This window comes from Aythya marila (genome assembly GCF_965140915.1).
Source record: "Aythya marila genome assembly, chromosome: 16".
Lineage (NCBI taxonomy): Eukaryota > Metazoa > Chordata > Aves > Anseriformes > Anatidae > Aythya > Aythya marila.
Genome location: NC_139057.1, coordinates 9,957,906 through 9,972,050, shown reverse-complemented (window position 1 = coordinate 9,972,050; position 14,145 = coordinate 9,957,906). Strand labels below are relative to the sequence as shown.

The window sequence follows — 14,145 nt, the reverse complement described above, 5'->3', positions numbered from 1 at the left end:
GGCTTTCCTTGTTGGATCTGAGGGAGGCGGGGAATGCAGAAGATGTGAGGGCTGTGCTGGAGGGCCAGGTGTTGTGGTAGGGAAAGGACGAGCCAGCCCCAAGCTCAGCTAGCGCAAGCTATTGGGGGGGCGATGTTAGATCAGGAAAGCGACTTACAAGCACACAGAGCCCTGAGGGAAGCCCTTCTCTTCAGCCCTCGTTGCATGGCAGAAGCAGCGCGCTGGCCTGGGTGGCATGAAACCTCAGCATGCAGGGACGTGAGGCATTTCTGAGGCAAGAGTGAGCTAAAACCTGCTGTTCCCTTTCAGGAAAAGCTTCAGCAACAGCTCGGCAACTTGACGCAAGACTGATGGCAGGGAGTGACCGTTCTCGCCAGAGCTCCTCTAATAACGTGTACTTGGTCACGAAAGAGAAAGGCAGCCTACTGCAGCCTCAAAAACCAGCTGGCCCACCTTCCTGCAAAAGCAGAAGAAACTTTCTCGAATCTGGCCACTACAGAGGGCTGAAAGTGACTCCCTCCAGCGTTGAGTTTGGCAGGGAAGATGCCAAGCTCCCTGGCAGCATCCATCCTGTGAGGGAGTCAGATAGTCATCCATCCCCGCAGACGGTGTATTCAAAGCTGCCTCGGAAGAACTGGCTGCACGAGAAAACCAGAGGATTGAAGAGGTGGCTCGGGCTGTGGTGCAGCAAGTGTTTGAGAGGGTGCAGGCACTGGACCAGTCTGTCTGCATCTTCAAGAGGTCTCCCCATGGGATCCAAGAAAGACCGTGTGCAAGTGCTGAAAGCGAGATGCCTTCAGAGGCATCTCCTCTTGACAAAGAGCAGCAAATTGCACTTCTGGCTAAGAAAGTTGTAGCGAGCGTGATGAAGGTCATTGAGAAGTCCTGGGAACCTGGCACGCCCAGTGCATCTGAGCCAAGGCCAGAAGCCAGGCAGAAGGAGCAGCCCTTGGCCAGGAGAGCGTCCCAAGTGGGGAAGCCAAAAGAAAAGAAACCGAGGGAAGCCCTTGGGGGAGCATTCTCACAGGCTTCCCTTGACAAGGTCACCAAAGGAGCTCTTGGAAGTGTCTGCGACACTTTGGAACCCTTCGTGGCTTCCCGGTTTGAGCAAGACATCAACTGCAAGTATTTTGAAATCGTGGCACTTCCCACTGTCGATCCAACTAACAGGCAGAGCTCTCAGTCTGCCGCTGCATGAAAGCTGAAGAAAAACTTGGGAAGGCATGTCAGCCAGCAGCCTGTCCCAAGAAACGGGAAGGAGAGCTGTCCCTCGGAGCACCTCCAAAAAAGAGGCTGTGAGCAAGGTGCTCCCCTGGCAGGTTCTTCTGCCCCCACAGGGGAATTCCAGACCCAGCTGAGGTCCGACAGCACCACAGGCACCTTCCCTCCAACGGACCCACAGTTTCTCAGGCAGCCGGCTCCTCCATCTGTTGTGAAGCACCATGTCCAGAGCAGAGCACGGAGCCTACGCGTGCGTGTCAGACCGATCCCATTCAAGCCTCAGTAGCCTGAGGCGGAAGCAGAAAATAAAGAGGTCACATCCAAGTGCTTGCTTGTGCCTCCATTTCTTCAAGGCAGGCCGTGCTGTGCTTGGGGCTTTTCCCTACACCGTGTGGTGGTGTCACCCAGCTGGGCAGCTGAACTCCAGCACGAGCACTCTCTCACTCGCCCTCCTCAAGCAGAAAGGGGGAGGAAATAGGATAAAACGGGCTCGAGGGTTGCGATAAGGACAGGGAGACCACTCACCAATTAGCATCACGGGCAAAACAGACTCAGCATAGGGAGAGCGCAAGTCTGATGAGGAGCGGCTGAGGAAGCTGGGATTGTTTAGTCTGGAGAAGTGGAGGCTCAGGGGAGACCTCATTGCACTCTCCAGCTTCCTGAAGTGAGGTTGTGATGAGGAGGGGGTCAGCCTCTTCTTGCAGATGACTAGGGATAGGACTAGAGGGAATGGCCACAAGTTGCACCTGGGGAGATTTAGACTAGGGATCCGGAAAATCTTTTTCTCTCCGAGAATAGTCAGGCACTGGCACGGCCTGCCCAGGGCGGTGGTGGAGTCACCTTCCCAGGTGGTGGTCAAGAAGCGCCTGGACAGTTGCTACGAAATATTGTAACCAATATTGTATAATAAGTTTGTTAATGAAACCGGTGGGGAAGCTTGTGGGGGCTGTGACAACCCTGTATAGCTGGAAAGTTTCCAGCTGACCATCCTGATAAGAACAGGTATAGTGCTTGCTCAGCAAGATCGCAACCCACAACGCAGAGGGAGACTACGGCCTTCATCCTCACGAGCACCAGGGGGTCCGAGACGACCCGCTAGCAACAGTACGTGCAACCGCAGGGCATACCAGGATATGCCACGTACACCCGGAACAACCGAGCTATAAAAGGGGGACTCTGGCGGGGGTGAGGTGTGCGTCTTGGTGGAGCAGAGACTCCCGGCGCACCCAGCGCTGTTTGCTTACCTCTATTGGTTTCATAACTTGTAAACTTTGATTGCAACCCTATTTGGGACTCGGTCGTTTATAACAATTGGGGGCTCGTCCGGGATGGCTTTGGTTCCTGAATTCTGCTTCGATCTAGGAGAGGCGCCCCACCGTTTGGTGGCTCCTGTTCGAGTCAGGTCAGGACTCATGCCATCTTGAACCAGAATAAAGGTAAGCAAAGAATTTTATTTTGTTGTGAGCTCCCTTGCCGGCTGCAGCACTGTATTTTGCCCGTAATTCTGCGCGCGAAGATCCGAACGAAGACGATGGAGTCGTAAGTGTTTAAGGAGTATACTGTTTGGTTGGGTGGGATTCGGTTGCCTGTGTGTGTAAGAGTGTGACTGAGACAGAACTTAGTTCCGAAGCGAGTGTGGAGGTCTTCTAACTGCGGTTCCAATCTCTCACGAGGGACTTGGCCGGCGAAGGACCGAAGCGATTGCTATAGGAAAAAAAAAAATAAAAAGGCTCCGTTCTATTCAGTGGGGCTGCTGGCCATTTTGAATCAGCAGGCCTGTATCATCCAGTTAGGACAGCAGATATGAAGCTGGGTCTTCCTGGAGTTCAGTCAGCGTTACGAATCCTAACTGCTAAAGAGAGGTGGTTAAATGGAATGGGCTTTCTTTTGAAGAGACGTTGTAACGTGTGAAGTTGCAAGCTGAAGATGGCAGAAACTTATGATCTGTTTCTTTCTTTTTCAGGGTTGGTTAAAAACTTATGGCTACTTGCTTCCATGTGACAGCCAGATGTCCGCCTTGCAGGGGGGAAAAGCTGTGCAGTCTGCAGTGGCCACTATGCAACAATTCTCTGGGATCCCAGTTCCCAGTTTCCTTGTTGGATCTGAGGGAGGCGGGGAATGCAGAAGATGTGAGGGCTGTGCTGGAGGGCCAGGTGTTGTGGTAGGGAAAGGACGAGCCAACCCCAAGCTCAGCTAGCGCAAGCTACTGGAGGAGGGGGGAGGCGTGTGTGTAGGGAGGGGTGGATCAGGAAAGCCACTTGCAAGCACACAGAGCCCTGAGGGAAGCCCTTCTCTTCAGCCCTCGTTGCGTGGCAGAAGAAGGGCGCTGGCCTGGGTGGCATGAAACCTCAGCATGCAGGGACGTGAGGCATTTCTGAGGCAAGAGTGAGCTAAAACCTGCTGTTCCCTTTCAGGAAAAGCTTCAGCAACAGCTCGCCAAGTTAAAGAAACTTGAAGTAAGACAGATGGCAGGGAGTGACTGTTCTCGCCAGAGCTCCTCTAATAACGTGTACTTGGTCACGAAAGAGAAAGGCAGCCTACTGCAGCCTCAAAAACCAGCTGGCCCACCTTCCTGCAAAAGCAGAAGAAACTGTTTCCACTCTGGCCAGCGCAGAAGGCTGAAAGTGACTCCCTCCAGCGTTGAGTTGGGCAGGGAAGATGCCAAGCTCCCTGGCAGCATCCTTCCTGTGAGGGAGTCCGAGAGAAAGACACCCGTCCCCGCAGACGGTGTATTCAAAGCTGCCTCGGAAGAACAGGCTGCTCGAGAAAACCAGAGGATTGAAGAGGTGGCTCGGGCTGTGGTGCGGCAAGTGTTTGAGAGGGTGCAGGCACTGGACCAGTCTGTCTGCATCTTCAAGAGGTCTCCCCATGGGATCCAAGAAAGACCGTGTGCAAGTGCTGAAAGCGAGATGCCTTCAGAGACATCTCCTCTTGACAAAGAGCAGCAAATTGCACTGCTGGCTAAGAAAGTTGTAGCGAGCGTGATGAAGGTCATTGAGAAGTCCTGGGAACCTGGCACGCCCAGTGCATCTGAGCCAAGGCCAGAAGCCAGGCAGAAGGAGCAGCCCTTGGCCAGGAGAGCGTCCCAAGTGGGGAAGCCAGAAGAAAAGAAACCGAGGGAAGCCCTTGGGGGAGCATTCTCACAGGCTTCCCTTGACAAGGTCACCAAAGAAGCTGTTGGAAGTGTCTGCGACACTTTGGAATCCTTCGTGGCTTCCCGGTTTGAGCAAGACTTCAACTGCAACTATTCTGAAATCGTGGCACTTCCCACTGTTGGTCCCTCTAACAGGCAGGCACAGCCATCCCAGGTGCCTCTCTCAAGGGAGGGCATGAGGGAAGGACGGGGACTACAAAGAGGACCAGAAGAGCAGAGCCCAGAAGCAAGGCCGAGAGACAGGCTGCCCATGATCCCACCAGTGCCAGACACCGATGAGGTCTCACGCCTGAGTCGCAGGATTGTGAGGGAGAGCATCCAAAAGGCTGTCTCCGAAGTTCAGCGTCTGCACGCAGAACTGCAGGCCTATGCCAGAACCATCGTCCTTAATGTGATTGAAGAAGTGAAGGACAAGATGGAGAGGGAAATGAAAGCAAAGGCCTTAGAAGCCACTTCAAACAGCAAAACCGTGGCAAGCGGGATGACACGCTCCTTATCGGAGCAGAGCTCTCAGTCCGCAACTGCACAGAAGCTGGAGAAGAGCTTGGGAAGGCGTGTCAGCAAACAGCCCGTGCCAAGCAATGCGAAGGAGTGCTGTCCCTCGGAGCACCTCCAAAGAGGCTCTGAGCAAGGTGCTCCCCTGGCAGGTTCTTCTGCCCCAACAGGGCAATTCCAGACCCAGCTGAGGTCCGACAGCACCACAGGCACCATCCCTCCCACGGGCCCACAGTTTCTCAGGCAGCCGGCTCCTCCATCTGTTGTGAAGCACCATGTCCAGAGCAGAGCACGGAGCCTACGCGTGCGTGTCAGACCGATCCCATTCAAGCCTCAGTAGCCTGAGGCGGAAGCAGAAAATAAAGAGGTCACATCCAAGTGCTTGCTTGTGCCTCCATTTCTTCAAGGCAGGCCGTGCTGTGCTTGGGGCTTTTCCCTACACCGTGTGGTGGTGTCACCCAGCTGGGCAGCTGAACTCCAGCACGAGCACTCTCTCACTCGCCCTCCTCAAGCAGAAAGGGGGAGGAAATAGGATAAAACGGGCTCGAGGGTTGCGATAAGGACAGGGAGACCACTCACCAATTAGCATCACGGGCAAAACAGACTCAGCATAGGGAGATTAATATAATTCATTACCTATTAAAAGGGGCTAGAGCAGTGAGATACTAAAAGCAAACTAAAATCACCTTCTCCCTTCCACCCACTTCTACATCCACCCTGCCCCCAAGTGGCTCAGGGGAACATGGGAGTGGGGGCTATGGGATGAGGCTTAACAAGGCCAAGTGCCAGGTCTTGCACTTCGGCCACAATGACCCCCTGCAGTGCCATAGGCTTGGGGCAGAGTGGCTAGAAGACTGTGAAGAGGAAAGGGACCTGGGAGTGTTGATCGATGCTTGGCTGAACATGAGCCGGCAGTGTGCTCAGGTGGCCAAGAAGGCCAATGGCATCCCGGCCTGTATTAGCAATAGCGTAGCCAGCAGGAGCAGGGAGGTGATCATCCCCCAGTCTCGTTTGATAGCCTTCAGGCTTCTCTCTTCAATGTCATCACTACCTGCCTGGACTATCAAAAGAGGGTAATAGTCAGAGGGGCGAACCAGGTTGGGAAGCATCCTGGCAACATCCCTGACCTTGGCCCCAGGGAGGCAGCAGACTTCCCTACGGGTAGGGTCAGGCCGACAAATAGGACCCTCTGTTCCCCTGAGAAGAGAGTCTCCCACAACAATAACTCTTCTGTCTTTCTTGGTGGAGGCAGTCCTGAGGCGTGGAGTCGACCTCCTCGCCCTAGGCATCCTCCTGGGTACTCTTGCTACCTCTTCCTCACCCACCGGTCTCTCAAGCTCCAGGGCCTCAAACCTCTTGCGTAAGGGCGCCTGGGAAGGTGGGGCCGGAAGGGGAGGCCATCGCCTGCGATGTCAAGCAGGGACCAGTTTCCATTCCTCCTCAACTCCCAGATCCCCTCCCTCTGCCCGACGGCGACAGGGCAGGGGGTCCACCCTCATTTGGGGTGTCTCACACCGGTACCTTTCCTTGAGGCCCCGCAGGGAGTCGCTCCACCAGTCTATCTCCCACTCACACTCCCTGATGTCCCTCAACCTCTCCAGCTCCTCCTCGAGCTCCGCCACCATGCGGACCAGGTCATCCACCTGCTCACACCTCAGGCACGCAGTTTCTCTGCCTCCCGCCGATGGCAGGAACAGGCTCAGACACTCCCTGCAGCCGGTGACCTGAACTGCTGCCTTTTTGAACGGGCAGTCGGTCTGGGTGTGTACCGACTTTCTGGAGAGCGCACCGTGCCTGGTGGAGACCATTATCGCCTAGCTAATGGCTGTCGTTACAGGAGGTGTTCGTATGGGCAGGGGGGAGCGCTCTGCCCTTCCTGCTCGCCCTGCCTGCGCCAACTGCCGCGTCAACTGCCGCGCCACGCCATGTGCCATGCCATGGCTCCCTCAAGTAGGCTCGATGCCGGAAAAATTAGCCCTGCCTGGCCCGATCCCCTGCTCCGCTGCAGAACGCGTCTGCCCCGGAGTCGATAGCCTCGGCAAATGGCAGTGAAATGGCGGTGGTGCCCGATTTAAATAGCCCGCCGCTGACGCTGCTGGCTGCGCCTATGCCTCATCAGCCTCCCTCACGAGGGCTGCCGGGTCCTGGCGGCTCCCTCAAGTAGGCTCGATGCCGGAAAATTTAGCCCTGCCTCGCCCGATCCCCCGCTCCGCTGCAGAACGCGTCTGCACTGGAGCCCATCGCCTCGGCAAATGGCCAAAACCTTACAACTTATTCTCCTTCTTAACAATCGGACTGTTCATGATCCTGAAACATGGGACCAAATTAATGTCAAGGTGTGGGACTGCAACTGAAAATGACAAGGTTGCAGTGGGATTGCTCGGCACCTGGCGAGCAGTCTCTGAGGCCTTAAAGAGCCCTGTGGAGCCACAATCACAAAGGTGTGGCTTGCCAGACAGTGAGGGAGCTGCGGGCTCCTTTACTGATCCGACTGCTATGCCATCGGCCCCTCTGCTGCTACAGCCATCTCAGGCCTTTGCTGTTTCGCCCCCTGCTGACCTGGACGTGCCTTCTGACCCAGGCCTCTTGGCCTTCACAAGGAGATGCCGATGCTTTGCTTCGATCCGGGAAGAACGGGATACATAAGGCCCGAAGGCCGAGTTGCTTGACAGCTTAAAGCAGGCCTTATTGTTGAAAAGGAGTGGAAAATGGAGACTGTAATGTCATGGAACTTAAAGGATGGTTTGTTACTCTTAGAAATGGCTCAGTCTTCAAAATAGGATTAAATAAAAAAATAGGATTCAGTAAAAGAATAGAGGTAAGCAAACAGCGCTGGGTGCACCGGGAGTCTCCGCTCCACCAGGACGCACGCCAGTTACATCAAGTAGCTGATTCTTATGCTCCTAGACTGACACATATTCATTACGACTTCTAAAAAAACAGGTTATTATAATTAGCTCCCGGGGTCCAGTCCCTCCTACTGGAGCATGCGCATCAGTCTCCGGTGGTCCCTCTGGGGGTCTCTAGGGGTCTTCCATGCTGAAGGCTCGTAGTCTTCCTCTCCAAGTTTTTTTCTTGTCCTTCCCCTTTGTACTCCTTGGCACCGTGTCAAGTTTATACAGCATCCCCTGCAGGTCTCGTCTCCTAGCCGTCCTTCAGCTTCTTTTTTTTCTTCTTCTTAATCTCTTGGCCACCTGGCCAGGTATCAGAGGCTTGCATAGTATCCCATAACAGTCACTAGTTGTTATCAGTTGTTCTGAAACCCCCAGACGTCAAAGACTTCCTACAAACACAAATGGCTTTCTTATTAAAACATTCCTCACCAGCCATTCACGGGGACACTCACACCTATAGCAGTGTTAAGTTAATCTCGAAGAAGACAACAAAAAAAGGCTGTAACTGTTGGAAATAGAGGTCCGGAATAACAAAGGCAAACAGGTTCATAACTTTGAGGAGTATTTCCTGAAGACTTGAGAAATTGACTAGAATGAGGGGGAGACTGGGACACACCGCATCTGTGGTTCAAGAATTCAATTGCCAGTGCAGGACCCAGAGGCAGACAGGACTGTTCTTTATTGACACGAATTGTTAAAACTTTCCTCACGTTACCCTTCCCGATTGTACGTATGTCTAGGCATACTCGGCTTTCGTAGGAAGGAGCAATGTTCTGTGTACTCAGAGTGTCTGATGTTCGTGTGTGCGTGTTGCTGGAGCGTGGACTCCCCGCACGCCCAGCGCTGTTTCCTTGCCTTTTATACCTTTTAGCAGTGTAAATATTACAAAATTCAGACTGAGCCGAGACTTCATTGACACCATCTCCAACAGCGGGCAACAAGCCCGTTCGCCGAGGAGGCGGCAGAGGAAGACCTGGCTCCTCCTGCAGCAGCTTCGGTGCTGCAGACCAACACCCGGCGGCCGCCGCCTCCTCTGCACCCTCCCCTGCCTGCCGGCACCGGCACCGGGACCCGGGGCGGGCCCCCGCGGCAGCCCCGCCGCCTGCCCCGGCCCCGCGGAGGAAGAGGCGTAGCCCCGGCCGCCGCCTTTCAGTTGCGGCCTCCCCGCGCAGCCGCAGCCCGAGCCGCCGGCCCGGAGCGCTGGCCGGAGGCCCGCCGCGCTGCCATGGCGCCGAGGCGGTGCCGGGGCCTGGCTGCGGCGGGCTCCCTGCTGCTCTGCGCCCTGCTCCGCGCCGCCGCCGACACCAGCACGGGCCGAGTGGGTGTCAGGGCGCGGGGGCCGGGGCCTGGCCGGGCCGGGGCCTGGCCGGGCCGGGGCGGGGTGCTGAGGGGAGCGGGGCGGCTCTGGGGCCGGTCGTGCCGCGGCTGGGAGGGGAGCGGAGCGGAGCGGCCCGGGGGTGGGCTGGGGAGCGGGGCGGCGGCTGCCCGGCCCCGCTGCGCCCGGCTTCGGCCACGTCGCTGCTGGCCCGGCCGGAGCACCCCGGTATGTTCCTTGTGTAGGCCCTTGTCCGGCTGCTCTCCGAAGTGGCCGCTTTGGGGGCTCAGGGGCGCGGTGTCTGTCCCTGGCAGCTTCTGTGCCTGCAGCCGAGCCGGGTCTTTGGGGAGAGCCGGCCCGCGAAGGCAGCTGTGCCTCTTCTTGGTGCTCTGGAGCATCGGGCTCCCGGGAGGACCTTGGTGGTGTCCGCGCAGGAGTCGTGTTGTGGCCCTTTCCGTCGCGCCCGTGTGCCGTGTGCCGTGTTGGAGCCTGGCTGGGAAGGAGAGGGATGCGTAGCAGTGCTCGGGGCTGCTTTGGTGCCGTGCTGCACGCTTGCAGCCCAAGGGCAGCTTGTTTTGGTGAGGCTGCTGGTCTGTGCGTGCCAGTCCACTGTGTGGGTTAGAGGCCGGCTCTAGAGCTTTAGTTGCCAAGACGGACGTAGTCTGTTCTCCCAGCGGTTTGGCAGCTGGGGCTGTTGGTGCTGCATGTCCATTGACTCGGTGAGGTTTGGCGTGGCTGGCCCTGTGCTGTTACTCAACAAGATCTGTAGCTGTTGTAGTAGTCATGGGCTAAGTAGTAAGCATTGAATCGGCCAAATGGGTTTTCTAAAGATTGTAGAAATCTGTCTTTGGAATATGGAGCGCATTGTGCCTGTAGGAGAACACCAAAGCAGTTGGATGTATTTCTGCTTGATGATGAGTATCCCAGGTATCTTGACAGTGCTTGGGGAGCTTGTCAGCTGTCATATGTTAATTCCTGATTGGTATTGTCCAGGAAAAAAAAAAAAAAAAAAAAAAACAAAAAAAAACAAAAAGGCTCCGGGGCAGGTGAATGAAAAGTTACCACGAAAGCAAGCCTACGTTCAGGGCCTGGTGTTTTTTGGTCTTTGCACTTAACAGCGACTGAATGTTCCTTTTTCTCGTGGCATTAAAATGACCCAAAGGAAAGTCTTGAATTACTTGGCTGTTTTGGGAAATGCAGGCCTTGGCCTGTAAGTTTGACGTGGTTTTCTCTAAAGCTGTGTGTTTTGGGGAGGGTGGGGGGAAATAAAGCTCGGTGAGGAGAGCTGTCTGTTTTTGTGATCTGAAAACTTGCTAGATACCTGGTATTCAAGGAAGAGCCCACCTAGTAAGGGTCTATGTAAATGCTGAGCTTGTTTTTGTAAGAAATGCCTTCTGTGTCTGGTGCAAACATAAAGCTGAACTTGTGTTTGCGGGGAATTGTCCAGGCCTGTTAAGCCGTCTGCTTGGAGCGCTGGTCCAGAAGCAGCAGTAGGTGGGCAGTGGGTTCTTTGGAGCGTATTGCTGTGGGGGCTGAGAAAGCTTGTGATGGCCTGGGGATAGGGTGCACGGGAGGACCAAGAGAGGAGCTCAGCCTGTGCAAAGAATGGAGGTTCTTTGGCATTTGTGTTGTACCAAAGAGCTATGTCTGCCCCGGTTCTATTCAGTGGGGCTGCTGGCCGTTTTTAAGCAGCAGGCCTGTATCATCCAGGTAGGACAGCAGATAGGAAGCTGGGTCTTCCTGGAGTTCAGTCAGCGTTACGAATCCTAACTGCTAAAGAGAGGTGGTTAAATGGAATGGGCTGTCTTTTGAAGAAACGTTGTAAGGTGTGAAGTTGCAAGCTGAAGATGGCAGAAACTTACGATCTGTTTCTTTCTTTTTCAGGGTTGGTTAAAAACTTATGGCTACTTGCTTCCATGTGACAGCCAGATGTCCGCCTTGCAGGGGGGAAAAGCTGTGCAGTCTGCAGTGGCCACTATGCAACAATTCTCTGGGATCCCAGTAACGGGCGTTTTGGACCAGACAACTGTGGAGTAAGGTGATCCTAGGCTAATTTTGTCTTTCCATGCTCAAAGCCTTGTCTATTAGCTGGGTAGTTATTCCAGGAGCCAGAGGTCCTCCAAAGGGATAGATTTCACTGTCTCAGGCCAGTCAGAGAAGTCTTGGTGTTTGTGAAAAGGCGTCCCTAACGAACACACGTGGACAACTCCATCTCGCTCCTCTTGTCAAGATTGTTTGCACGCGTGAGAAGCTCTTGTTAAATGTCATTCCTGTTGCTGAACAGTGAAAGGTGAAACGGGAGTGCTGTGAGTTTCTGAAGGCAGCGAACATCAAGGGTTTTATTGATTGCTGTCTCTGTCTGCATGTAGGTAAAGCTCTGACTTGAGAAATGATTTCTGATGTAGTATTTCTTAATTAATGGGAGTTGTGGATCTGCATAGCTGCTGCCTGTGGAGAGCTGCAGTTTGGAGCTGAAGAGAGTTGCAGCAGTCTAATGAGGACAGTCAAGACCACTCAGCTGTTGCTTAGTTGATGTTTGCTGGACATTAGGTGTTCTGTGCTGTATGTTTTTTGTAGCTTGCTGGTGGGGTTTGGCCTTCTCTGCCCAGCCCAGGCCGGACCCTCAGCCCAGGCCTGGTGGGGGTGTTTTTGATGGCTTCCGAAGGAAGGTCCAGCCGGGAAGTAAGGCCGGAATCAGAAAGCTCTAGCGCAGAGGCTGGCAAAGGCTAGCCCGTGTGCATGAGGAGCTTGGAAGTGCCTTTGTCTCTCTGCTGCTTTCTCCTGCCCCATTCACACTCTGGACCACCTCTCTTGCAGCTGCACCAGCCTTCCGCTCAGTTTCATCTGGAAGATCCATATTGTCGCCTACTGCGCACAGAGTACAACTGCCTGCACGACCCGCATCTGCAGGCCTACTACAATCGCAAAGACAGCCTGCAGAGCCTGAAGAGCAAGGGCTTCATCACCAGCAGTGGCAAAGTAGGTTTGGGCGTTGCGCTGACCAGCACAGGTCTCCTCTGGCAGAGGCCAATGGGATGAGGTTTAACACGGCGAAGTGCCGATTCCTGCGCTTTGGCCTCAAGAACCGCGTGCAGCGCTACAGGCTTGGGGCAGAGTGGCTGAAAAGCTGTGCAGAGGCAAGGATCTGGGGGTGCTGATTGATGCTTGCCTCAACGTGAGCCGGCAGCGTGGCCAGGTGGCCAAGAAGGCCAACAGCATCCTGGCTTGTCTCAGGAATAGTGTAGCCAGCAGGAGCAGGGAGATGATGGTCCCCCCCTGCACTGTGCTCTGGAGAGGCTGCACCTCGAGTGCTGTGTTCAGGTTTGGGCCCCTCAGGACAAGAAGGGCATCGAGGAACTTGTGCAGAGAAGGGCTACGAAGCTGGTGAAGGGCCTGGAAGAAAAGTCCTCTGAGGAGCAGCTGAGGGAGCTGGGGTTGTTTAGTGAGGAGAAGAGGAGGCTCAGGGGAGACCTTCTTGCTGTCTACAACTGCCATCAAGGAAATTGTGGGGAGCTGGGGCTCAGCCTCTTCTTGCAGATGACTAGGGATAGGACTAGAGGGAATGGGCTCAAGTTGCGCCGGGGACGTTTAGGTTGAAAAGTAGGAGCCGTTTCTTCTGAGAAAGAGTAGTCGGGCCTTGGAAGGGGTTGCCCAGGGGAGTGGTGGAGTCACGGTCCCTGGGGGTGTTTGAGGAAAGCTCGGAGCTACCTCGACAGTTCTCGGGAGCTTTCTGCCTTTGTCTCTCCATAGGTGGTCTGCTCTCTGAAGGAGTTCAATGAGTCCAGGCAGTATGTGACCACGCTCAAGCTGGAAGCAGAGAAAACCAGGAGGCAAGAAGAGGTAGGCAAAGCTCAGCAGACACGTGTCAGTGGCACGGTACAGAAGGCTGGGGCTTTCCTTGTTGGATCTGAGGGAGGCGGGGAATGCAGAAGATGTGAGGGCTGTGCTGGAGGGCCAGGTGTTGTGGTAGGGAAAGGACGAGCCAGCCCCAAGCTCAGCTAGCGCAAGCTATTGGGGGGGCGATGTTAGATCAGGAAAGCGACTTGCAAGCACACAGAGCCCTGAGGGAAGCCCTTCTCTTCAGCCCTCGTTGCATGGCAGAAGCAGGGCGCTGGCCTGGGTGGCATGAAACCTCAGCATGCAGGGACGTGAGGCATTTCTGAGGCAAGAGTGAGCTAAAACCTGCTGTTCCCTTTCAGGAAAAGCTTCAGCAACAGCTCGGCAACTTGACGCAAGACTGATGGCAGGGAGTGACCGTTCTCGCCAGAGCTCCTCTAATAACGTGTACTTGGTCACGAAAGAGAAAGGCAGCCTACTGCAGCCTCAAAAACCAGCTGGCCCGCCTTCCTGCAAAAGCAGAAGAAACTTTCTCGAATCTGGCCACTACAGAGGGCTGAAAGTGACTCCCTCCAGCGTTGAGTTTGGCAGGGAAGATGCCAAGCTCCCTGGCAGCATCCATCCTGTGAGGGAGTCAGATAGTCATCCATCCCCGCAGACGGTGTATTCAAAGCTGCCTCGGAAGAACTGGCTGCACGAGAAAACCAGAGGATTGAAGAGGTGGCTCGGGCTGTGGTGCAGCAAGTGTTTGAGAGGGTGCAGGCACTGGACCAGTCTGTCTGCATCTTCAAGAGGTCTCCCCATGGGATCCAAGAAAGACCGTGTGCAAGTGCTGAAAGCGAGATGCCTTCAGAGGCATCTCCTCTTGACAAAGAGCAGCAAATTGCACTTCTGGCTAAGAAAGTTGTAGCGAGCGTGATGAAGGTCATTGAGAAGTCCTGGGAACCTGGCACGCCCAGTGCATCTGAGCCAAGGCCAGAAGCCAGGCAGAAGGAGCAGCCCTTGGCCAGGAGAGCGTCCCAAGTGGGGAAGCCAAAAGAAAAGAAACCGAGGGAAGCCCTTGGGGGAGCATTCTCACAGGCTTCCCTTGACAAGGTCACCAAAGGAGCTCTTGGAAGTGTCTGCGACACTTTGGAACCCTTCGTGGCTTCCCGGTTTGAGCAAGACATCAACTGCAAGTATTTTGAAATCGTGGCACTTCCCACTGTCGATCCAACTAACAGGCAGAG

At 54.9% G+C, this 14,145-nt stretch overlaps 2 protein-coding genes across 7 annotated transcripts in view; both read left to right on the top strand.

Annotated features, from left to right (window-relative positions):
- LOC309884260 (uncharacterized protein) overlaps nucleotides 1–5,460 on the top strand; it is a 7,541-nt gene extending 2,081 nt beyond the window's left edge. Inside the window, exons 1-3 of one of the 4 annotated variants that reach the window (XM_082773041.1) lie at nucleotides 314–2,657; nucleotides 3,185–3,350; nucleotides 3,636–5,460. In XM_082773041.1, the coding sequence (XP_082629167.1) occupies nucleotides 3,201–3,350; nucleotides 3,636–5,210 (1,725 nt within the window). In that variant the 5' untranslated portion in view covers nucleotides 314–2,657; nucleotides 3,185–3,200 and the 3' untranslated portion in view covers nucleotides 5,211–5,460. Of the gene's footprint in view, nucleotides 1–313; nucleotides 2,658–3,184; nucleotides 3,383–3,635 lie in introns of those variants that run through there. The other 3 variants (XM_082773039.1, XM_082773040.1, XM_082773038.1) reach the window with 3 other exon arrangements.
- A 3,066-nt stretch (nucleotides 5,461–8,526) lies between these two features.
- Nucleotides 8,527–14,145, top strand: part of LOC309884518 (matrix metalloproteinase-24-like) — a 33,480-nt gene continuing 27,861 nt past the window's right edge. For 2 of the 3 annotated variants that reach the window (XR_014318635.1, XR_014318636.1), the window contains exons 1-2: nucleotides 8,528–9,082; nucleotides 10,964–11,112. Coding sequence is in view for 1 of the 3 variants with exons in the window: in XM_082773573.1 (XP_082629699.1) it covers nucleotides 8,990–9,082; nucleotides 10,964–11,112 (242 nt within the window). In the remaining 2 variants the exon portion in view is untranslated. Of the gene's footprint in view, nucleotides 9,083–10,963; nucleotides 11,113–14,145 lie in introns of all 3 variants that reach the window. The other variant, XM_082773573.1, reaches the window with a different exon arrangement.